At 41.6% G+C, this 26823-nt stretch overlaps 1 protein-coding gene across 1 annotated transcript; it reads right to left on the reverse strand.

Moving 5' to 3' along the window:
• Nucleotides 1–8332: 8332 nt before the first annotated feature.
• LOC109417933 (tigger transposable element-derived protein 4-like) lies at nucleotides 8333–9634 on the reverse strand. The gene has a single exon (XM_029874456.2). The coding sequence runs from the start codon at nucleotides 9457–9459 to the stop codon at nucleotides 8404–8406; it is 1056 nt and encodes a 351-aa protein (XP_029730316.2). The 5' UTR covers nucleotides 9460–9634; the 3' UTR covers nucleotides 8333–8403.
• Between the last annotated feature and the right edge of the window lie 17189 nt (nucleotides 9635–26823).

Here is a 26823-nt window from a genome sequence, read left to right on the forward strand (position 1 = left end):
CTGCTCGACCGATTGTACATGACTACTCCGTCAATGGCGTTGTTTTGAAAAGAACGGAAAGTTTCAGTGACCTGGGCGTCCTTCTGGATCATAAACTCACATTCAATCTGCATCGTTCGAATGTGATTGCCAAAGCGAACCGACAATTGGGATTTATTTCGAAAATTTCCCGAGATTGCACCTATCCGTATTGTCTCAAAGCACTCTAGTGCTCACTTGTACGACCTATCCTGGAAAGTGCTGCAGTTGTTTGGACCCCTCACCAACTAACTTGGAGCTTGAGGTTCGAAGGTGTGCAGCACAAGTTCATTAGATTTGCGTTACGAAATTTGCCCTGAAGAGACCCGCATAATTTGCCTGCCTATGCTGATCGCTGCAGGTTGCTAGGGTTAGACACGCAAAACTACTGAACGGAGAAGTAGACTGCTCTAGACTTCTTTCCGCTTTGAATATTCGTGTGGCTCCAAGAATGCTGCGTGATGGTTCCCTGCTTCAGCGTAGATTTCACCGAACCGCCTTTGGTTACAACCAGCCATTCACCGCGATGGTCCGTATATTCTCGTCAGTTGAAGATCTCCATGATTTCGGCGAATACTCCAACCAGTTTAAGACGCGGGTAACGAACTCTAATTTGATCTAGATTAAGAAACTTTTATGTAGACAACAGTCAGATGGAAACAAATTAATAATAATAATAATAATAAAACGGCACATGCAACAGCGAGCTTCTCAAACCATCCCTGTTGCTCAACCAGCTCTTCAAACCCCTCTGGTAAAATCAAGAAGGGGCGGGAACACCAAAAAAGGTATCGCCTCCAGGTTTCAAATTTTCGGCTGGAGATTTTCCGTCACTTCCGGGAGCACCTAAAACCCCAGTTGCCCCAGTTTTTCGCCCAGAAATCCAACAAACTAGTCAACAGGAACGCCGACAGAATCCAGTCGACCTTTCCGGAAAATTGACTCTTTCTGGGATAGTGGATATCATCTTCGAAACTTTGAATATCTCACCCGCTATAAGAAGTTTGATAAACATGGCACTTCCTTTTGTGAAACCTCTTCTGAAGCAACTGGCTTCATACTGGCCGATTCTTGAATCTTTCATATCTTTCAATTACTAATTTGTCCAGTGAGGTCGGAGATATGATAGAAGTCCTACAGTGGAATTGTAGAAGCTTAATTAAAAACATGGATGTTTTCAAAGTTTTAGGTCACAGAACACGTTGTGACATATTTGCGCTTAGTGAAACATGGCTTACTTCCGATAAAGATATCTCTTTCCACGATTTTAATATTATTCGTTGTGATCGAGGGGATGGATATAGAGGGGTGATCTTGGGGATTAAAAAGCTCCATTCATTTTATAGAACTAATTTCCCCTCGATGAACGACAGTGAAATAGTTGCATGTCACGTTACTATAAAAGGTAAAAGTTTCAGTGTAGCCAGTGTGTACATACCGCCCAGCGCTAGAGTATCTCGAAGAGATCTTGCGGAAATATGCTGTGCTATGTCTGCGCCTTGGTTGATCCTAGGAGATTTTAATGCATACGGAACAGCCTGGGGGTGTCCGAAGGACGACAATCGCGCAACCCTGATATATGACCTCTGCGACTATTCCAACTTGACAATTTTGAACTTCGGGGAAGCAATGCGAATTAAACCTCCAGATCCTACAAGCATGTTAGACCTCTCAATATGTTCGAATTCACTATCATTGGATTGCACATGGAATGTAATTCAGGATCCCCATGGTAGTGATCATCTACCAATCAAAATTTCAGTTATCAATGATTCGTGTCAGGCTCGCCAGACTGAAGTTCTGATACACTGTTGAAGCGGGATTTCAAGACGTTTATCCTTAAAGTTGAATTAAAGTGGGAAGTGGCGCCACTATTGTTGAATTACGATTATACCAGTAAGTCGTAAGTCAGCAATAGTGGCGCCACTTGCCACGTTTATTCAACTTTAATGGTTGATGTAGGGCAATGCATGCCAATATATGCGCTTTAAATATTCAATGCGTTCAGCTTCAACAGCATGGTTACTTGGGATATTTGTTTACTTCAACGCTATAAAGAACGCCTTAAATAGATTTACAGCACATAGAAGAACCATAGCACATTCACAGAACTAAGAGGAATTGCTCCATTTGGTTTAATATAAAACGCAGCAAGGCCGCACACAGGAAGGACGTCGGATAAATTTATAACCGAGGAATCTGGATTCATAAACTACGACTACACCAAAGGTTGGAGCGTTTTTCTGGGATAGGGCAGCCCTGGTGAAAATGCTCGACTGAGCCTCAAAATGTAAATAAATTACTCCTCGTCCGTCGAATGAACCCGACAGGAATGAAGCGGAGAGAGCCATTGATAGTTTGAGTTTTCTCTTTGTGAAACACATTGACAAACCATAGTTCTAAACCGCTTTTTTGTACTATACAGTGTCGAAGGGACCACAGGTTGCCACTATTTCAAGGGTGGCTCTGCTGGGCTAACGCATCAGCAATCTCTGCCAAGCGCTGCTAATCATTTTTCATGCAACTTAACATATGCATTGTCCACTCAGTCAAGATTTCTATAGTGCTGATGTCGGAGAATTCCTACAGTACTGATGATCCACACTATGACTGTCGTAACCGGCAGGCCTAACTAAAGCGCCAGCAGAATTGCCGCTATCTTCCGCCGTAGTTCCACCATCGTGACCGGCCAAACATACGTACGCGCCGGCCGAAACTTCCTCCATCGAATCCACGAACGCTTGAGACATCGCTCGTCCATCGCTGTCTGCTATCTCCAAAAGACTACCAAGAGTACATCGTCTCCTCTCGCCAAGAGCCTTTGACTATTCATATTGCCTATTCCAATTCGCATTTTCTGTGAGAGTAAGAGTGAGAGAGCAATAAGACTTTTCAAACGCTTCCTGAACGCAAACTGTTTTCTCGGTTTTCTCTCGTCTCTCTTGTTGAGAGAAAATGTCTAGACCAGGGATGAGAAATGTACTGAAAAAAAAACGGTTACCGGCTGCACATTTAACATTTTTCCACACGAACATTACAGGCCCAGCCAAACTCAAACTGTTCGAAAAATAAATGTCATAACATTTTTTTTCCTGCAGCCTTCTTCCTCGAAACGGTTTCCAAGTGCGAGAGCGCCAGTACTCGAGCGCAACGACGACAAAAATTCCTGTCTCTTCCATTTTCGCATTTTTCTGCGTTTCAAACCGCTTCTAGACAAATTTATTTACATGCATCACAAAGCTAGGAGTGTGCTCTAGCCATTTGTGCAAATCGATTTAAATTATTTATTAAAACAAGTGAGTTATTAGCAGTTGAAAATATTTGACATTTTTCGCAAACACCCGCCTCAGCATGACTGCTCATATAGGGTGTCCCAGAAAGTATGGGCACAACTTTGTATAGCGAAAATACAATCATTTTCTTAACAAACAACAATTTTTATATTTTTGTATTTTTATTCAGAGCATTTTGATTGATAACTGTGAAGAGTTTATACATTAAAAATGGTTTCTATATGCAGAATGATTAAAATGGAAAAACATCTTTTAAAACTTCTGCACAAACTACTTTTTTACGGTTTTGCCAAATATCCGAATTCGAAACATTTTTTTCGAATTCTTTTCACATGATACATTCAAAAACATGTTTCCTCAGATGGTTGATTGAAATTTTTTATAAAAATATGTTTTGACTGTGCGTACGGATAAATCATAATTTTGAGAAAACTGAAAAATTCGCCTTTTCTATTTCTGGATTAGACATGCCCACAGACATTCGAGTTTTAAAACATGTTTTGTCGAGAATAAAAACAGTTCAATCAACACTTTATAAAGCTGGAGCATTTATTGAACTTATAGTGAAATTAAAATGTAATTTTCTGCATGTTTTGATACATATTCAGAAGCTTGTTTTCAACTATTAGAAAAACGGGTTTTCAAAAATATCAATTTTGGTGTTTCAATTCATTTTTCAGGTTCAAAAGTATATGTTTTCAATTCGAACTTAGGGTTGTATAATATACTAGCTGTACCCGGCAAACTTTGTCTTGCCTACTGCGTTTTTTGACGTTTCAAGTCCCTAGCCAAGCGCCCAAGTCCCCGTTCAAAATGTATGAAAACCCGATTTTCAAAAACTCTCAATTTTTCCATGTTTTATGGCTCATAAACCATCCTTGGGTAAAAACTAACAGAACAAAACTTAGACGACCCAAATTGGACCATCCGTTCGCAAGTTATGCGCGGTCCCACGTATGCCACTGCATTTTTATATATATAGATAGATATATAGATACGCATGTTGAAATACACGTATATATTTTTTGAAATTTTTATCGAGCTTAATTTCATGCGTAGAAAACAATTTATTAAGCGATGTTATTGAAAAATATAGCAATTTGTGCAGAAGCTTTAAAAGGTCTTTCAGGAAATGTTCTGCCGCATTCAAACGAAGTGTGAAATGCAAATTTTAATGATTGGCATTTGATGTTGACATATTAAGGCAGGATATGTGTGAAAATAAAGTTTGTTTATGCATCCATTCCCAAATGGCAGAGCGGCAAAGTTGTGCCCATACTTTCTGGGACACCCTATACATATTTTCGTGGGGAAGCGAAAACCATCAAGCGTCTGCTTGACTGCCGTCGGCGCGGCGTCTGATGGTATTGGTGCTGCCGTTGTTTTGTTTTTATTTTACTGGCGGTATCGATGAACGGAAAAGAGAAAAAAGTATTTTTGCCAGACTCTAGACTTATAAAGCGTGTTGCCAAAATGGTAACACAACATACTTTTTCGTGCTCATTTTATGAAAAGAATCAATTTCATGTTATTCCGATCTAAATGTATGTCAGTCTCCGGGAACCATTTAGCCCACAGGATCTTCTGATTACGATATCAAAACGCTATTCTCGAATTCATACCTTTATTGTTCACAACCATTACCGATCGGTTACAGAGCGCAATAACAACTGACCCGACACCACATACAGAGCGTACAAACGATCTCATCTCTATTAATCCTAGGGGTGTTTAATTCAAAATTCTCACATGTATATTTTTATTAAAGTTAACATTATAAGAAGACTCCATTACTACAGTGACACACATGGCCTTTACCCCAGCTCGCAGTTTCATTTGCTACGTTGACTATTGTTGAAATCAGTAGCCATTCATCAGCACAGGAAAGGGTTAATATCTCGTAATCTCCGACGAATTGACGATACCGACGTGTATCTGATTTGATCCACGAGCAGACAGTAGATCAACCGCATATGAGGAAACTTTTTCTGACCTTCAACGAATGATTATCGACCCATTCAGCAAATTCACCAATCCACCAATCGATTCCAGACGAGGAATTATAGCCCTCGAAGTGATGATGTAATTGTAACTTTTTTCTGCACTTTGTCTGTTAAACGTAAAACTAATGTCTTTGTAACGTGTGTTGTGATCATTAAAACAATTTTAACCTTCCTATTCATCACATTGAAAACAGCTCGCTGGCGCAGTGAACGTTTTGGGGCAAAAACGATACTAATGCAAAAGGAGGGTTAATTCTGTTTGAATAATTATTTTTAATAATTTTTATTCTGTTTAATTTTGGTTTACAGTGTATGTCAAACAAGTTTAAATCGTTTTATCGTTGTGACGTTTAGAGACACCTAGTGTTAAGAATAGGTACGTCTCAAGGTTGTTAATCGATAAATTAGCGCCGATAAGTTAACGCCAACTTTGACTTCGTTGACAACGATTCGATAATTCGTCGTTAACCTTCACATACCCGCACCTTGACATCTCATTTTCAAAATGCTGGCATTTCGTCAATTTCCAGCCGATTTTTTTGAAGTCGCCCTCAATCGATCATAATTTGGTGCTAGTTTATTATACTCAAGTGGCCATGCAACATCCGGAACCATTCCGGAGATATTCCGGATTGTACTGGGGTCAGGGGGGTGCCAAAATGGCAAAAAGTGATTATTTCGTGGGTTATTGTATTTGAATCATCAATTTTCAGCGTAATTTTTGTTGCGAGCAATGAAACACAACTGCAATAACCAGATTTTCATAAGTTGACCGATCCGGACCACCGTGACAGGTTCCGCGGGGGCCTCATTGGGGACACTTTTGGTTTTCAACCAAAACATGTCATGCGACGTATCAAACTTCATGATTTCGAGAGAATGAGACAGAAAAGTTACACTGAAGTATGTATCAACTGATATGGCCGCTCCGGAACACCTGAAACAGGTTCCGCGGAGGCCTCATTGGGGACACTTCTGTTTTTCAACCAAAACAAGTCGTGCGACGTATCAAACTTCCAGATTTCGAGAGAATGAGACAGAAAAAGTAGACTGAAGTATGTATCAACTGATATGGCCGCTCCGGAACACCTGGAACAGGTTCCGCGGGGGCCTCATTGGGGACACTTCTGTTTTTCAACCAAAACAAGTCGTGCGACGTATCAAACTTCCAGATTTCGAGAGAATGAGACAGAAAAAGTAGACTGAAATATGTATCAACTCATATGGCCGCTCCGGAACACCTGGAACAGGTTCCGCGGGGGCCTCATTGGGGACACTACTGTTTTTCAACCAAAACAAGTCGTGCGACGTATCAAACTTCATGATTTCGGGAGAATGAGACAGAAAAGGTAGACTGAAGTATGTATCAACTGATATGGCCGCTCCGGAACACCTGGAACAGGTTCCGCGGGGGCCTCATTGGGGACTCTTCTGTTTTTCAACCAAAACAAGTCGTGCGACGTATCAAACTTCCAGATTTCGAGAGAATGAGACAGAAAAAGTAGATTGAAGTATGTGTCAACTCATATGGCCGCTCCGGAACACCTGAAACAGGTTCCGTGGGGGCCTCATTGGGGACACCTCTGTTTTTCAACCAAAACAAGTCGTGCGACGTATCAAACTTCCAGATTTCGAGAGAATGAGACAGAAAAAGTAGACTGAAGTATATATCAACTCATATTATAAGAAAAAAGCATTTTTGGAAATAAACATCTAACCTTTTATTTTTTTCAAACATATGCCGATTTTTCAGAAAATACAGTCAAACCTCCATGAGTCGATATTGAAGGGACCATCGACTCATGGAAATATCGACTCATGGAACAATTTCTCGAAATACAAAAAAAATATTTATTTGATGAAATTTTACAATGGACTAGTTGTTATTATGAAGACTTGCGATATGTTTGTGATTAAATATTCAAAACATAATTATTACGACAAATATCACAAGTATTCATCCTCATTCTTGTTTACGATCGAATTCATTTTCGAACTTATATCGTTTGCATTCCCGTTTACGCCAGCAAAATACGGGTACGGATTTGAACGAATCAAAAAAGTTCAGAAGTAGAAACGTCTGTTAACAAGAATAAGGATTCGCTGGATTCTGGCCCAGCTATAAAACGTACTAGAATTACAAAAGTAGATAATTGAATCGCAGCCGTGGTCCAACCAGTGAATTTCCACTTATATTTCCATGGTACGCTTGCCGTTGCCACTGCTTCTTATATGATCAAATTTTGAGAAAAGAAAGCGTAACACATAAAGCATAAATAAGGTTAAGAAATTATCTGCATTCAATTTATGGAAGTTTTCATTATTTTATTCACATGATTTATAGCGACGAAACACAGTTCTTATAGTAGAGCACATTTAATAAAAAAAATCAAAACAAATTTATCACTCACTGGAAACATAAAATAACATCAACTGACTAAATATTATTATCGTTATTGGATATTGTAATGACTAGAAAGAAACTGTTCAATCTTGAAAAAATGTTCAAACAGTTCGATGGAAACATTGTCTGTTGAATGTAATATTGATTTCATCGTTCGCAAGGTCTTATCCACGGTTCTTGGTGTAACTTCATGTAAAGCATCGGATGGTTGCTCGTCGTCGAGTGTGTTTGACAAAATATCTTCAGGCTCAACATCCTCACTATGTCCTCCAGTGACATATTCCAGTATATCCGAATCGGTCATTGCTTCACTGCATATAACATTACTGTCAACATCGCGGTATTCATCGGTAACGAAACCACTGGATCTACTGGGAATAATTCATCTTCCGCCAGCACCATTTCCTGTTGATCTCTTAAGGCTTCTCTCCTAGCAATTTCTGCCAACGGAAGGTCATCTTCGTCTTCTAAAATAAATCCAGCTTTTCGGAAGCAATGCTGGATAGTTTCTGCTTTCACTTTGACGGCCCATACCTTAGACATAAGGTTGATGGCATCCAACACGGTGATATCCTGCGGGTCCTGTAAGAAGTTAATGATTAACCCTTAAAAAATCATTCTTGTGCAAACTTATACTACCTGATCCATATTCATTGAATGGATTCGTTGATTGAACAGCTCATATCTAATGTTTCAAGGATTTAATAATGCCTAGGTCCAATGGCTGCAACACGGACGTCGCGTTTGGAGGAAAAAACGCAAGCTTGATCGAGTGTAGTTTATCCTGAATCGCTTTGGGATGCGCCGTACAATTGTCCACAAACATCAAAATACTCCGATTTTCAGCGGTCATCCTACGGTCTACTTCTAAAATCCATTTCTCGAACAGAACCGATGTCATCCAGGCTTTTGCGTTTGCTTCATATTCCACCGGCAGGGACTTCACATTTTTGAAGCATCTTGGCCTGCGACTTTTCCCGATGACTAACAAAGGTAGCTTGTCTGTTCCATCCATATTTGCTGCACATAGGACGGTAAGCCTTTGCTTGGAGTATTTTCCTCCATGGCAAGTTTCAGACTGAAACGCGTATGTTTTGTCTGGCAAACATTTGTAAAACAACCCGGTTTCGTCGGCGTTGTAGATGTCCTTCGCTTCATATTCACGGATTATTTCTGGCAAAACGTTGGTCATCCAGTTCTTTGCCATGCTCGTGTCTACCGCAGCACTCTCCCCGCAGAGCTTTTTAAACGATATTTTGTGCCGTTTGAGGAATTTAAACAGCCACCCGCTACTGCCTTTGAAATCCGTGACGCCTAGCTTTTCCGCTAGCTGACACGCCTTTTGCCGAATAATCTGTCCCGATAGTGGGATGTTGCTTTGCCTAGCCTGGCTGACGAAAATAATAACTGCCCGTTCCAGCCGCCCATCGACGGGTGCTTTTGCCCTTTTACCTTGAAGGTTTCCGTTCTGCAGCTTCTTCTGACGCCATTTCTCACGGTTTTTCAAAATCGTCGACACAGTGCTCTGTGGGACGCGGAATCTCCTAGCGATGTCCGATACCTTCGATCCACCAGCTTCAAATTCGTCGATGATGTTAATTCTTTGTGCAATGGTCAGCACATTGATCTTTCGTTTCTCAGTTTTTTTCTCTTCCATCTTCGGAACGATTTCGCCGTCCATTTTCTCGCACAAGATCTTCACGACTGATGAACCGAGTATTTGAAAATGCCATCGAGTCATAGAAACCAAACAAAGGCATAGTTACCTGGATGGACCATCGAGCAAAGGAGGCATCGAGTAATGGAAATATCGACTACTGGGGGCAAATATGTATGAGAAATCGAAGTGACTGTATATTTCATCGAGTAGTGGAAATTATCGACTCATGGAACATCGACTCATGGGGGTTCGACTGTATACAGCTTGTGTACGTTTTGTGGATTGCTTAATCTAAATTTAAAAGGAACCTATGGGAAGTTTTCTAGAGCGCCCTTTTCAAGTCGATACCGAGTCGAGTTTACTAAGTTTTATCTTTTCTGGCTTATTCATTCGAAATCATGAAGTTTGATATGTTGCACGGCAGGTTTTGATTGTAAACCAGAAGTGTCATCAATGACGCCACCGCGGAACCTGTGCTAGATATGCCGAGGTGGCCATATTAGTTGACACAGACTTAAGTCTATCATTTTTGGCTCATTCATTCTAAATCATGAAGTTTGGTACGGCGCACGACATGTTTTCATTGAAAACAAGAAGTGTCTCCCATGAGGCCCCGGAAAACCTGTGCAAGATGTTCCGGGAGGTCATATTAGGTGATACAGGCTTTAGTCTATCATTTCTGGCTTAATCATTTGAAATCATGAGGTTTGATACGTCGCACGACATGGTATGGTTGAAAACCAGAAGTGTCCCTAATGAGGCCCCGCGGAACCTGCTTCAGTTGTTCCGGAGTAGCCATATCAGTTGATACATACTTCAGTCTACTTTTTCTGTCTCATTCTCCCGAAATAATGAAGTTTGATACGTCGTACGACTTGTTTTGGCTGAAAAACATAAGTGTCCCCAATGAGGCCCCCGCGGAACCTGTTCCAGGTGTTCCGGAGCGGCCATATCAGTTGATACATACTTCAGTCTACCTTTTCTGTCTCATTCTCCCGAAATCATGAAGATTGATACGTCGCACGACTTGTTTTGGTTGGAAAAACAGTAGTGTCCCCAATGAGGCCCCCGCGGAACCTGTTCCAGGTGTTCCGGAGCGGCCATATGAGTTGATACATACTTCAGTCTACTTTTTCTGTCTCATTCTCTCGAAATCAGGAAGTTTGATACGTCGTACGACTTGTTTTGGCTGAAAAACATAAGTGTCCCCAATGCGGCCCCCGCGGAACCTGTTCCAGGTGTTCCGGAGCGGCCATATGAGTTGATACATACTTCAGTCTACTTTTTCTGTCTCATTCTCTCGAAATCAGGAAGTTTGATACGTCGCAAGACTTGTTTTGGTTGAAAAGCAGAAGTGTCCCCAATGAGGCCCCCGCGGAACCTGTTCCAGGTGTTCCGGAGCGGCCATATGAGTTGATACATACTTAAGTCTACTTTTTTTTTGTCTCATTCTCTCGAAATCAGGAAGTTTGATACGTCGTACGACTTGTTTTGGCTGAAAAACATAAGTGTCCCCAATGAGGCCCCCGCGGAACCTGTTCCAGGTGTTCCGGAGCGGCCATATGAGTTGATACATACTTCAGTCTACCTTTTCTGTCTCATTCTCCCGAAATCATGAAGATTGATACGTCGCACGACTTGTTTTGGTTGGAAAAACAGTAGTGTCCCCAATGAGGCCCCCGCGGAACCTGTTCCAGGTGTTCCGGAGCGGCCATATGAGTTGATACATACTTAAGTCTACTTTTTTTTGTCTCATTCTCTCGAAATCAGGAAGTTTGATACGTCGTACGACTTGTTTTGGCTGAAAAACATAAGTGTCCCCAATGAGGCCCCCGCGGAACCTGTTTCAGGTGTTCCGGAGCAGCCATATCAGTTGGTACATACTTCAGTGTAACTTTTCTGTTTCATTCTCTCGAAATCATGAAGTTTGATACGTCGCATGACATGTTTTGGTTGAAAACCAAAAGTGTCCCCAATGAGGCCCCCGCGGAACCTGTTCCAGGTGTTCCGGAGCGGCCATATGAGTTGATACATACTTCAGTCTACTTTTTCTGTCTCATTCTCTCGAAATCAGGAAGTTTGATACGTCGCAAGACTTGTTTTGGTTGAAAAGCAGAAGTGTCCCCAATGAGGCCCCCGCGGAACCTGTTCCAGGTGTTCCGGAACGGCCATATGAGTTGATACATACTTAAGTCTACTTTTTTCTTGTCTCATTCTCTCGAAATCAGGAAGTTTGATACGTCGTACGACTTGTTTTGGCTGAAAAACATAAGTGTCCCCAATGAGGCCCCCGCGGAACCTGTTCCAGGTGTTCCGGAGCGGCCATATCAGTTGATACATACTTCAGTCTACCTTTTCTGTCTCATTCTCCCGAAATCATGAAGATTGATACGTCGCACGACTTGTTTTGGTTGGAAAAACAGTAGTGTCCTCAATGAGGCCCCCGCGGAACCTGTTCCAGGTGTTCCGGAGCGGCCATATGAGTTGATACATACTTAAGTCTACTTTTTTTTGTCTCATTCTCTCGAAATCAGGAAGTTTGATACGTCGTACGACTTGTTTTGGCTGAAAAACATAAGTGTCCCCAATGAGGCCCCCGCGGAACCTGTTTCAGGTGTTCCGGAGCAGCCATATCAGTTGGTACATACTTCAGTGTAACTTTTCTGTCTCATTCTCTCGAAATCATGAAGTTTGATACGTCGCATGACATGTTTTGGTTGAAAACCAAAAGTGTCCCCAATGAGGCCCCCGCGGAACCTGTTCCAGGTGTTCCGGAGCGGCCATATGAGTTGATACATACTTCAGTCTACTTTTTCTGTCTCATTCTCTCGAAATCAGGAAGTTTGATACGTCGCAAGACTTGTTTTGGTTGAAAAGCAGAAGTGTCCCCAATGAGGCCCCCGCGGAACCTGTTCCAGGTGTTCCGGAGCGGCCATATGAGTTGATACATACTTAAGTCTACTTTTTTTTGTCTCATTCTCTCGAAATCAGGAAGTTTGATACGTCGTACGACTTGTTTTGGCTGAAAAACATAAGTGTCTCCAATGAGGCCCCCGCGGAACCTGTTCCAGGTGTTCCGGAGCGGCCATATGAGTTGATACATACTTCAGTCTACTTTTTCTGTCTCATTCTCTCGAAATCAGGAAGTTTGATACGTCGCAAGACTTGTTTTGGTTGAAAAGCAGAAGTGTCCCCAATGAGGCCCCCGCGGAACCTGTTCCAGGTGTTCCGGAGCGGCCATATGAGTTGATACATACTTAAGTCTACTTTTTTTTGTCTCATTCTCTCGAAATCAGGAAGTTTGATACGTCGTACGACTTGTTTTGGCTGAAAAACATAAGTGTCCCCAATGAGGCCCCCGCGGAACCTGTTCCAGGTGTTCCGGAGCGGCCATATGAGTTGATACATACTTCAGTCTACTTTTTCTGTCTCATTCTCTCGAAATCAGGAAGTTTGATACGTCGCAAGACTTGTTTTGGTTGAAAAGCAGAAGTGTCCCCAATGAGGCCCCCGCGGAACCTGTTCCAGGTGTTCCGGAGCGGCCATATGAGTTGATACATAGTTAAGTCTACTCTTTTTTTTTTGTCTCATTCTCTCGAAATCAGGAAGTTTGATACGTCGTACGACTTGTTTTGGCTGAAAAACATAAGTGTCCCCAATGAGGCCCCCGCGGAACCTGTTCCAGGTGTTCCGGAGCGGCCATATGAGTTGATACATACTTCAGTCTACCTTTTCTGTCTCATTCTCCCGAAATCATGAAGATTGATACGTCGCACGACTTGTTTTGGTTGGAAAAACAGTAGTGTCCCCAATGAGGCCCCCGCGGAACCTGTTCCAGGTGTTCCGGAGCGGCCATATGAGTTGATACATACTTAAGTCTACTTTTTTTTGTCTCATTCTCTCGAAATCAGGAAGTTTGATACGTCGTACGACTTGTTTTGGCTGAAAAACATAAGTGTCCCCAATGAGGCCCCCGCGGAACCTGTTTCAGGTGTTCCGGAGCAGCCATATCAGTTGGTACATACTTCAGTGTAACTTTTCTGTCTCATTCTCTCGAAATCATGAAGTTTGATACGTCGCATGACATGTTTTGGTTGAAAACCAAAAGTGTCCCCAATGAGGCCCCCGCGGAACCTGTCACGGTGGTCCGGATCGGTCAACTTATGAAAATCTGGTTATTGCAGTTGTGTTTCATTGCTCGCAACAAATATTACGCTGAAAATTGATGATTCAAATACAATAACCCACGAAATAATCACTTTTTGCCATTTTGGCACCCCCCTGACCCCAGTACAATCCGGAATATCTCCGGAATGGTTCCGGATGTTGCATGGCCACTTGAGTAGAATAAACTAGCACCAAATTATGATCGATTGAGGGCGACTTCAAAAAAATCGGCTGAAAATTGACGAAATGTCAGCATTTTGAAAATGAGATGTCAAGGTGCGGGTATGTGAAGGTTAACGATAAATAATGCGTTGAATTATCGTTATCGTTATCGTAACTTCGATAATTTATCGAAAATTATCGAGTTAACTGTTGAATGCTGAGTAAAACAAACATAAAGAAAAAGTCTGAAATTTTCCTGCGGCGTGTGTATGACCAAAGTGTGGGATATTGTTAATCATAAAAATTAGCTATGTATCAACGATACATCCCGAAAAAAAACTATATTTGCACCTTGTTATTCAGTCGACAACATCTCTGTAGGTCTTCCCGATAGAATCTTGGAAGAAATTCCAGACTTCTATGACAAAATCTCGTTGGAATACCGAGGAATTCTCTGGTGGAGTTTCCTGATGAAAGCCCTTATTTACCTAATAAATTACACGATGGAATTCCTGGCGAAATATTAAAGGAATTCTTGGAGAGATTTCCATAGTTATACCTGGCGGAGCTCCCAATAAAATAGTGATAATAGAAATCCTGGAAAACTATTCGATAGAATGTCTGGCACCGACAAAACTCCCAATGCAATGGAAAAGAATTCCCGATTGAATCATTTTTTTTTTCGAATTCCCCGATAGAATCTCTGTCAAAATACTCCTTATGTAGAATCCCTATAGGTATTCCCAATGATAATTCCCGAAGGTTCATTATCTGCGATGGAAAACACAACTGTAACTTTCGAATCATTGGAGCTCTGTATGTTGCTGTCAAAGGTTTTCACCCAAGATTGCTATGATTGAAACTCCCGTAAGTTAACTGCAGTTAACTTGCGTTGATTTATCGAGGGCCGATAAATCTTGCGATAATGTATCGTCATCGCAGTGAGCGATAACGTTGAACGCAATCATCGTTATCGACGATAACGATAATTTATCGATTACGTCTGATCGAGTACCTACTAAAATGAAGTAAAACGACTATCTAAGCGCGACAACCTAAAGCTAAAACGACTAAAACTAAAACTGCCGCCTAATTCCTACTCGCTTCTGCCGCAGATGAACGTTCTCCTGTATGAATGGGGGGATATGCAGTTTTCGATCGACACTCCTTTACTGCCGTGTGCAGCATAGTTGTCCCATGTTCTATGGGAATCCCTATTAACATGGGACAACTATGCTGCACACGGCAGTTTATCAGTCATTATCTCATCAAAATGTGGAATCATTCGGTCAATGAGCTTCTCTCTTTATTGAAAATCATTTTATCGGATGATTTTCCAAAATATCCTCTACTGATAAATGTTATCAAACCAGCGGGAGATACACCTTTTAAAAACTTCACAGTCTGGATTTATTATTAAAGTAGCACGCGATACGTCAGTTCAAACATTTCAACGAGCATATCGGAATCTTAGTAGCATCCGTAACAACCGAAACGTTCGGAAAATGCTCACGAAAGCATAATGGCGCATTTTTCTTCAGCTCGTCTTTAGAGGGCCAATATATAAACCGTTTAATTATTCGTGCGAGCACTTGAATGGTGGAAGAAACATAATGATAAACGGTCATACCACTGATTTGAAATAAGGTCCCAAGTGCTTCAAATGATCCTATTCTATTTCAGCTTCGCAAGAGTTGAAGTAACTCGATCAGTTGCGTGCATTTTAAACTTTCTTGGAAACAAATTGTCTTCTAAAGAACGGAATGCCACTGTCACACCCTTACTGTCAACGAAGTGCAAAACGAATTCGTGAAGATCAATTCTAGTAGACTCGGATATGGCCGGGTTTCTGCTAAATCGAACTAAGCGTCATATAGTTTATTCCGAGATAATCAAGCTTGAAGTTCAACCACTCACAACCGAACAACAGGAAAGATTATTTGAAACTTTTCCTCACACATGCCACCTGCAGGCCAGAGATGAAGAGCAGGAGGTCTCAAAATAGTTTTAACTTTAAAAAGCGGAAACCCTCCTAGCTCAGCCATTCCCACCCATCCTTTTTTTTATAAGCTGTATATGTGCGTGCAGGCACAAAGCAAGAGTGATTATGTCAAGTGAAATCCTTGTTTGTCCTGAGTTGCGAAAGTGGAGCAATTTGTGTACTTCAAATGTATGCTGGTCAAAGAAAACCATGAAACTGTTCTGCCAAAGTGCACCAAGTACAACAAAGTTTTAAAAGTAGATGTATGAGAAATTAGATCACTAATGGCGCTGAAGCCAATAAATTATTTAATTTTATTTCATACCTCAGATGTATTTATCCATTATTTTTAAATACACATGTTGTTGTGGATGTTTTGTTTTGGCTATGAAAATTGGTTTGACACTTGTAGGACCGGTGCTGACGCTGTAAGGGCGTGGCAAACTAGATGTTGGTCACACGAACGCTCGCGACATTGACATTCTGTGGCTAGTTATTCTACTGTTTTAAACAACATAAATGAGATTCGAACTTGATATAAGGAAAATGGTGTGCACCGAAACGTTCCGAAAACTGGCAGGTTTGAAGGTGACGTTGTTAGCGATTGACTTCAACAGTTTCTTAGTTTCATCTGAACAAAACTAGTTGCTGAACAGACGGAAATGGAATTGGTTTCTGTTAAGTATTGGCGTACAAGAAGTGATGAATTCGGTGAGTTCGTTCTGATTTGATTTTTTTTAGTTGTACATATCACTATCACGATATGCTTTTCTTTAAGATATTTAATAAATTATATACATATTTTCTGTTTTAATTCGGGGAAGGGATCACTCTACTTTTCTCTCGTTTCAGAGAGCGATTAATGGCGCTTAAGCCTAGGCTTTGGAGCCAGGATATGAGGGTTAAATTCCTTTGTCCCATCCCAGGAAGAAGAGCATCGACGGAGTGACATTAACCTTCTTAGCAAAGTCACTCCCAACGTATTTACTTCACATTCATACTAACATACTATGCTGAGCGGTTGGTACGAGATGTCCCCGTTCTATAGCATTATTGTGCCATTAATATCCACACCAAGAAACTGCACAGCAGGCCTGGCCGCTTCAATTCTTGCACTGCACCGCCGATGTGCTGCAAGCATTGATTATGACAAGAAAAATGGTAGAAGTAGTCGATTCTATCATTTTCCAGGATTCTTTCAATGAATGGCTGTGTATGTGTAGACTAGAGACTAGACTAGACTAGACTAGACATAAATGAGATTCGAACTTGAGTCATTTGAGTGATGATCAAGCGCGTTCACACGAAATCACGGTATTTCTAGGCCATTTTGCCTAGTTGAAACTCAGTCGTTAAGTCTGAATCAACATTCTTCTCAAGGATGGTTTTTGTGAAAACACCATTTTTCGATCAGCCAAAGCGAACCAAGTGTTTGATTTTTGTGTTAGCTTTATTATTCTAATAAGCGTTGTTGTTCAGTGACGGCTCCTGTGTTAAATTATCAATTTGAGGTGTATAGTGGTATTCACGTTCAAATGTGTGCGTGTCTCTTTTGTAGATGTAGTTGTGAAACTTGGGGGAAAATATATGCACTCTTACCCCGGTTGTTAGTTTTATCATTATTTAGCCGTTTTACCCAAATCAATTGGGTAGTATTTGCATATGCAATCTGAATAGCCTTTGAATTAGCGTGCATTTTTGTGTATGGAAAAATTCACGCTAGTGTTCGTGAGTAGAAATGTCACTTATCTCTATTGACATAATGCACGTATTCAGAATCAGTTGATTTTTGTATTGATGAGGACAAATTGATTCTAAAATGCAGTGTGTGTGGTATATATCTGACAATGATCATCTCTCAGTGTGTTTAGAGTCTTATCCCTCAATATGTCAACAGACAATAGTGGTAATCACGCTCAAATGTATACGTGCCTTTTTTGTAGATGTAGTTGTGAAACTGCGAGGAAAACATTTGCACTCCTACCCCGGATGTTAGTATTATCATTATTTACTTGTTTTACCCAATTTTGATTGGGTAATATTTGCATACGCAATCTGAATAGCCTTTGAATTAGCGTGCATTTTTGTGTGAGGAAAAACTCGCGTTAGTGTTCGTAAGTTGAAATGTCACTTATCTTTATATTGATAAATGCACGCTTGAACAGCCGAACAACACCGAAACGCACACAAAAGCAACATTCGCATGTACCGACACCCATACCAATAAAGTTACCCGCCTACACACTAAGAATAAATCGCAGAATTCTGTGAAATTTCACCGAAATCTTAGCAGCAGAATTTTCGGTAAACTGTTCGGTGATTTTTTGTTTCACCGAACGAATTGTGAAGATTGAAAATGCTGATCTGTGAAATTCACCGAAAATTTCGGTGAATTTTTTTTACGAAATTTCTGTGAAATAATTGTTTGGTTTTGCAGATTTCACAGAACTTTCGGTGGTTGTTAAAACAAATATTCGGTGGATTTTCAGATAGATTACTTATGGTTCACAAATATTGATCGTATTTTCACATTTTTATTAAACCAGAATCAGACTCAAGTATTTCATTTTAATAATGATTCGCACATCAATGGGATGTCGTTGTTTTTAAATGATCTGCCGTTGCAACGTTGTGACTTATTCGAGCTGAGTTCCATGCATTTAAGGTGAATATAGAACGAAGCCACACCTTGAATTTTCAAAAGCACAAATCTGAAGAACCAAGTATCATATAGCGCTGAAAAGTTGATCGATTGGTCACCTGCTGGTGGTGACCAATCGATCAAGTTTTCAGAGCGATCCGTCATTTGGTTCTTTATATTTGTGCTTTTGCAAATTCGAGGTGTGGCTTCGTTCTATATTCACCTTAAATCGGGAAGAAACTGTAAATAATTGACTGCGGAAAAAACATATTTTTAAGATGCACTTAGTACTTACGGAAACTGTTTACAGCTCTTCGTCCTACTGTTGGAAATCATCCAAAACTTTTTCCATCATCGTGTTATTTGCCAGTATCACGTATAAAAATCGAAACCAGTCACTTTTGTTCAGACAACGACAGACAGACAGACAATGGTTTTACAGAAATTCGGTAAAAATCGCAGTGCGCGGTGAACATTTTGATGTTTACCGAACCGTAATGTAAAAATTTCACAGAAATTGATAATTTGTTTGCTTTACCGAATCTTCTGTGAAATTTTGACAGTTGGATAAGAAAACATTGCATTTCTCAGAAAAATCTGTAAAAACATATTTTACAGTTAAGATTCGGTGAATAAATTCACAGAATTCTGCGATTTATTCTTAGTGTGTACGATGCTTCGCAATGAGCTCATCGAAAAGCATCGAAAGCGATGAAAAGAAAGGCTTGGCTGGAATGCAACAGCTCTACGGCGAAAAGGAACAGCCAACAATGCTGATCAGCGTCGAGTCTGTTCGTGTGCTATTCGTACCGGAGGTTTGTTTGATGAAGCGAGGAAGGGTGAAAACGAATTTGTTGTCGAAAGCAAATCGCATCATTTCGCGAATGTTTTCACCAAATAGTAAATAAGCTTGCTTGGTAGAGCGCCCAGCTAAATTTCACCGTCGCTGGTAACTTGTCGACCAGCTCTTGGATTAGGATTGTTTTTTGCAAGTGTCGCTCAAACGGCCACAAAGGTTTTGAATGCAAAACTAACGAGTGTTTCTAGCCCTATAATCGGGTTTCGGAGTAGGTACCCGAACTTTAGCGATCTTATTGTTCACATAATCGAAATGGAATAGGCATGTCGATTCTACCATTATCAGATCCCACAGATTGTAGTGAATATGCCGGTCGTTCATTAAGCAGCTATTTACGCTGTTACTTAAGTGAATCCCCTTACTGTATTGCGGTTTTGACCCTTAGACGCTGTCCATAAACTACGTAGACTCATATTAGGTCGCCAAAAATCACACTTCCCTATCCCCCTCCACGCATAAAGTCCACGTAATTTATGGACAGGTCAGCGAAACCAATGAAACCCACACTTCATGAATGTTTCACAATAGTTCTCATACAGCATAAGCAACCATGCAGGAATTATTTTATTCGTAAATATTTTATTCAACCGTTTTAGTAGGTATTTCCTTTTCGCACTAGTTCCGCTGGTCTACCGTCATGATCCCAAACAGCCATCAGCACCAAGAATTCCACTCACTGGCAATGGCTGCTGAGCGGTATTTATGAATTCAGACTAATCCCTTCGACAACAATCAGCAGCATTCCGGGACCGGTAATTGAGAAATAAATGGAAAATAATGGTGCATTCGACATCGTTGTTGTCGTGTTTGGTGAATGCCTTCGGCGTGAATTCGTGCGAGCGAGAAGCAGCTCCTATCCATCCATCCAGTGCAGCACGTCGTCCTTCCACTGACTGTTCCCACGAGAGGTAACAGTGGCAGCAACTGAGGATGGAAATTGCTGCGTCTCTTCGTAGATTCGTATGGCGTTGCGACATCGTACATACATCAGCTCTGGTAGGTATATTGAACGCGTAGGCTTCCGATTGCGAAGCGAAGCATAACGGACCATTGTGCAATAACATTGACAGCAGTTTCCAGCTTTCTAACGCAGATTTTATTGTGAATTAATTTATACGCAAAACAAGACTTCTCGACTAGAGTGGGCTTTTAGGAAAGCAATGTTTAGCTACAGCTACAGTTCCCATAGACGCGCACAAGCTACGGCAATAACAACCGACACTTGAACGATTGAGAAGTGACGCTGGCGCTGTTCTGGTTGTGCGTTCTTCCGGCGAATAGACGTCAGCAACAACTACGGACGGAAAGCAATCGTCGGACGCCGGACGCCTTATGATCCGAAACAATTACTTTGCATAATTGCGATTGGGATTCGGAATATGCAAACGATTCGAACCTCTGTGCTGTCGTCGAGGACGAACATCGAGAAGATGTTGATGAGCCGAGTGTGGAATGGATGTTTTATCGATCTGCATCAAGCGTTTAAATGTATGCTTGATGGCAGCAGTAGATGCTGACATCGATGAACTTGTTAATCTCAGACACGCTGATTTTCAAATTTATATTAATTCAAAACGAGTTACACATATCTTATTCCACTCTTGCAATTGTAACGGGTATACATATGTAGTTTTTGTTCTCTGAATGTTTTTCATAATCTTCAATAAAATTATTCCCATAGATATAGACTAAATATTGAACCAGTCTAAAAGACATTATTGACCTTTCCGCATGAACATTCTTCCGAGTTCACGAGTAGCACCTCTTAAGATGGACAAGTTAAATGAGTTCCCACTACAGCCAACACGCACATGTGACCTGCAGTCCAAAAAGGCATAGTGCTAACACTTTTTGCGAAATTGCATGCTCGGCGCTGTGCATTGACCCCCCTAAAGTTGCATTCAAAGGATGTTGAACTTAGCCGAATGGGTCGACTCTCTCTTGGGTCGGAGATGTAGACGAGTCGTATGACGAAAGACTATCGATGCATACCACCCTCCTCCCCCTGACCTTGAATATTTCGCGAGCGTGGAAACGAAAATCTGCGGTATTCTCTCGGGAAATATTTCAGATCTGATGGTGGTAATTGCATTTCGCGACTTATCTGAGGCATCTAGGACTTTGATCTACCACTTCGTTCTGGCTAGTGGAAGAGGCAGGAGTGATCGTTTTTAAGTGTCGCGCCGTGACGTGTAATTGAAGGTCTTTCTTGTGAACATGCTTTGTCTTCATTGTATCTAATTAAGTCTTTCCCTTTTGCTAGTAGTGCTGTTAAGTTTGTGCGAAATTGTTGCAAAGAAGGAGATTGTGCGTTGAATTTGATTTGTGCAGGTAAACCGTGTGTGCAATTGCGTGTATTTTATGTGTGTTAATTTGGTCGTCGTATGACACCACGTGCTCCCCAACTAGGTCTGTGGCCGTCTGCAGTACCGACACGTCACACCCCCAAGCTAAGATCGCTTCTGACCCCACCGTCAGCTACGAGGTTTTTCCCGGAGGTGCGGAAACCGGAAGAGGGCCAGCGTCCGTCAATCGCGCCCTAGGCATAGGTAGCAGGCACCCCGTTCATCTCAAATTGCGCCAACCGTCGAAAGGTTCATCAGCGGCGCAGCGTCGGCCGCCCCCGTCGTCCAACACACAGACCGGAGGTTTACTGCAGCAGCGTCCAACTCTACACCCCTCGACGCGCGATCCCCAGCGGCGAGTTCATGCTCGATGAGTGACCGCCGTGGGTAGATCATCGGAAGCAGGCCTCCAAGCGTACGTAGAAGTCAAACCGTGAGTAACAAAATCATGCATGATAGTAGTTAAGTCCATGCGCATGGCTCGTTTTTCCCGCTATCGAAGCTACTAAAATAGATAGCGTAATTTTCGAATCACGTGGCCCACCGTAGTACTTGCTTTCGCGCCGGTGGCCACTTCTTGAGCACGCACACACACGCACACCGCCCGGATGAACAGCACTTGCACGTAGAGTACTCTGACGACACGACGACAGGTTAGGAAGAAAGTAGATAGAAGGGAAAGCAGAGTAGGCCTACACCCTAAAACGAAAGTACACTGCGAATGAGTAACTTGCAAAAAGACAAAGGATTTTTCACTCATATTTCAGGCCGAACATGTCTAAAGGTCCTATCTGCAGAAGAGCGGCTCTCTTTGGTTTCCCTCTCTTTCATTAATATCTCAGATGTTTATTTGTATTATGATTGTCTCCTTGCATTGAACGATGGTCAAAACAATCGTCTTTTGATTTGTACTGCAAAAGTAGTTGAAAAGTGTACCATTACATTGCAATAATTGAAAGAGAAAGTGAACAAAGAGAGCCTCTCAAATGCAGATAGGACCTATTGAAATGTTTGGCCTGATTTGCGTACGACTGGATCAGCACAAAAAATGTGCAGATCCGGTGTTACACAAATTTGCGTGAAATTTCACACATGTTTGCATGAAATCTTTTGTCTTTTCGATCGCTGCGTGAAAGTTAGCTCTGTGTACATCGATCTTTCCGTGTAGGCTATTGGAGAGTGAGAGAAATGGAGAGAGAATAAATGTAAAAATGAATGTTTAGCGTCCATGCCGTACTGATGTTTTGAGGTGGGGATACTTTTAGGCGTAGCACGTGGATAGATCTATCCTGATCCAATAGGAGATAGTCGTCAATAAAGTGACATGAAGGTTTAGCATGTTTTTTCGTTCGTAATTAATTTCTTGTTCATTCTTTTATTTTACTGGGGCGGTTCCCCGAAACAACCAAGACTACTCCCTAATTTTCTACTGGATGGTTCGAGGGTTGGTTAAGTCAGCCAGTGATGAAAACTTAGCGAACTTACTATATTATTACCGTCTAGTTTCCTCGTCTCAGCCAAATTAAATCCTTTTCCTTTTCCCTTGAATTGTCTTCCGAAGTCTGACGTCAGCCGACTCGTTTGTATCTTTGATCGGGAGTAATTAGACCCATTCCCTGGGGGTCTCAACGGCCGGGCAATCCATAAACTGGTAGGTAGTCTCCGAAAGGAGTGGCGCATAAGCCACCTTACTTTAATCCCGACAAACTCGCAGGCTGGCGTGTTACACAATAGTTATTTATGTCGTTTTCGTTTTTGCGGCGGTGCTACACCGTTTCGTGCTACACTTTTCGTTGAAAAAACAAACGTTTTTGGTGTAGTTGCATTGGTATGCGTGTATAAAAACCAAAATATTGACAACTTTGCAAACGCTGATTGGTGGATGCGGTGTACACCTGCTACACTCCCGATTTTCTGAGTGCTGCACTATCATGAGCGGTGCAGAAAAAGTGCTGCACCGGTGTAGCACGAAAATCAAAAACGAACGTTTTCGGTGCAAAAGTGCTGCACCGGTGTAGCTGCACCGTAAAAACGAAAACGACATTAGTTATTCCGATAGACAAAAATGTGGGATATTATAAGTACAACAAGTGTCCAGGACAGAGTATTCCGAAAAAAAAAATCAACCAATCAAAACATATTGGAGGAACCCGTTTTTTTTTTCTAAGAAAATTCGATCGTTAACTGAAATTGCAGGCACACATTTAAGCACTTTCAAGGCAAAGCAGTCTCCGTGACTCGTGGTTCGGCAATGGTGACAGTTGATCGATTGATGGAGCTGCTTTCGGTGCTCGGCCTCGACCCGGCAGGAAACATACTACGAGAATGTGTCGAAATCTGCACGAGCAGTGAAATTAATGAATCTGTCAAATTTGTTGAAACCTGGATGGTCTACAGTTTTTCAAAACATTTTAAAGCAGTACTCACCGTGGAGCTTTTACGAGAACTGAAAATACACGAGTGTGCCAAGAAGGGGGTACGCAAGACGACGAATTCGTCATCGAAACCGACGACCTCCCGGCCACCGAAGCGCGCAATCACATATCCGACAAGGTCCCGAGGCGGCGATGTAACGGCAAAGGAACAAAGATCAGTTTCCAACCCTCATGGATCCATATCGGATCGAAACGAAGCGCTATCCTCCCCTTCGCGCCACCTTAGAATCTCTCGACCATCGCAGCCGGATCAGGATGACCCGCAGAACTCTTAACGACGTTATCCACGCATTCGGTGACAGTCAACTGGTTCAACAGATTAACTGATCCAAGGACGATCGGGTTCGCAGCGATCGTTTAACGATAACGATTTCCACATTCGAGGGAGATGATGATGCACCATCGGAAGGATCCGGGACATGCATGTTTCTGACCACAGACGCTGCCACGCTTTTGGCGATCGTCTACTTTAAAGAGCCAGAAGGATTTGCCGCCGCATGGTAACCGCTGCAGACGACGAAACGAGCAACGGAAGAAGTGACATTGATCGAAAACATTCGAATCCACCACGTAGATTACATACATCCCGATGCGTTCTATGTTATGTTATGGGTCGGATCGTTATATTTAATGATCGCCAGAACGACCGCTTGACGCTCATAGACAATGAAAGTATGACCGTGCGGCAGAGGCCGCTGGATATGAGTAAGATGGTCCACTGTTCGTTATTTCCGGGAGAAATAACGTTTTGGAAGGGGTTAATCGACGTGACCAATTTGCGTTACAACATTCATTTCGAAGGGGAACTAGTTTCAACGACGGCACCGACAAACCTTACGAGCGATCTGAGCATAGTAATGACGGCAGGCGGCAGCTCCCTACAGGGTCAAAGATGACTCCAGTACGAAAAAGATGACTCCAACACAGTTTATGACTGAAGTTTGTATGGAAAACATACAAACGATACACCGAGCAAAAAAATTTCCTCAGTGACTTTATTAGTCTTACTCAGAATCGAAAAAAATCCTTTGTTTGTTTACTCAGTTTTTGCTAAAAGTGGGACAATCCATTACCAATGAGTTGTCCCACTTCTAACGGAAACTGAGGAAGAATACAAGAATACTGAGTAGATTTTTTTCTCAGTGTATGCGCGTTAGAATGTGCCATACATATATTTAGGCGATAGAAACTAATGAAGCAAACCTATATACCGAAAACGCCTAAATATATGGACGGCACGTACTTATTGATCATCCCAAGTTCTCCATACAAACTTCGGTCATAAACTTTAAAGTCCTATTCCAATATTTCTCAAAAAATCTTTCACTATGACACTTGTAGGGTCCCAAACCCTTGTTCTTGTTTTTACATCCCGTAACAAGAACTTTTGTAAAATTCTATCGAGCAGTGTAATCTTTCGGTTTACTCGTAGGAAATGCGTTATTTTACTGTAAACAACTTCAACGAATCGTGTAAGTTCAAGGCTATAACTATGTAATAGTTCGATAACAACTATGGAGACTATAAGAATATTCAAATATTCAATGTAAGCAATCAATCAATACTCATTCCACGTCCACGGAATTAATCAGCAGTCAGTGAGTACATCATCGCGTGGCATTACACTTTTCCCCATCAATGAACAAACCCAGGGCCTGTGGCATGCTTCTCGGTGTACAAAGGAAACCTAATCTAAATCAAATTGGCTACCCGCTGTGTACTCTCTGCGTAGGAGGCACCATTCAGCGGAAGAAGGAAATACGTTCCCTTTCATCTTGCGGTGAATGACTTCACTAGAGCTCAGTATTTTTGGCAGGTGGGCCGTCGGGTTCGGTCGGTACGATTGGATGCGATATTTTTGCCAAGCATGTAATTCGAAACCGATACCGAAATCGAATCAGACAGAACACGCATCCAGTCGGATGGCGCTTCGATTGTGTCCCACACCTTTCACAATTGAATTCACCGAATACTCGTTGCACGGTTCGGCTGAAGTGTCCTACCATTTGGTAGGTCATCTATTGGGTGCCGAATGGGAATCGAAGGGAACGCAACTGAAATGGAACCGACTTTTGCATGAGCTGGGAAGAGCACGTATGTAGAGGACACCCAACATTCGACGGAACCAACTTGGATCCGATTAGATTTGGTTTGATCTAGAAGTGATGTAAAACTCTGTTTCCTGTTACAGTAGTAGTCCAAAATAACCAAAATATCATTGAAATTGAAATATGTTTTTCATGTGGAGAAATTCTTATAATTTCGAAGCGGCAGCAAATAAGGTACTTATTAGGGGGATTAGGGGCATAATGGACACCCTAAGCAAATCAGTACGTTAGGCCTATATAACAGAGAAAAACTTTACATATTATCAGTTGGCTTACAACTTTAACTTGTTTCCTACGTATTTCAATCATTTACAGAATGTAAAATGTCTTTATTGTGGAGAAATAATGAATTTAAAACCGTGTGTTTTTAAGGCCTGGCAGGAAAGGTACGGGGCGAAATGGACACCCATCGGGGCATAATGGACACCCCTGCATATTTTATGCTGTATATTTGATAACATCGACCAGTTAAGTAATTTGCCTACGGAGATCAATACCATAGGTATAATACTTCATCTTAGACTAGTTTACATAATATCAAAGTTATTTAAATAAACTTTAGACTAAAATAATCAGATTGATTTTTTTTTTCAAACTCTCTTAAACGCCTAACAGTATGCAATGCACGTACATCCATTCGTAATTGCCAGTGTTCATTTCGCCCCGAATCGACTACAACATTAAAATTGCTGTTTTGAGTAAATTCTGATCAAAAATAAAATATTTCATTCATTGCTAAATCTGCGT

Source organism: Aedes albopictus, chromosome 2 (genome assembly GCF_035046485.1).
Source record: "Aedes albopictus strain Foshan chromosome 2, AalbF5, whole genome shotgun sequence".
Taxonomy (NCBI): domain Eukaryota; kingdom Metazoa; phylum Arthropoda; class Insecta; order Diptera; family Culicidae; genus Aedes; species Aedes albopictus.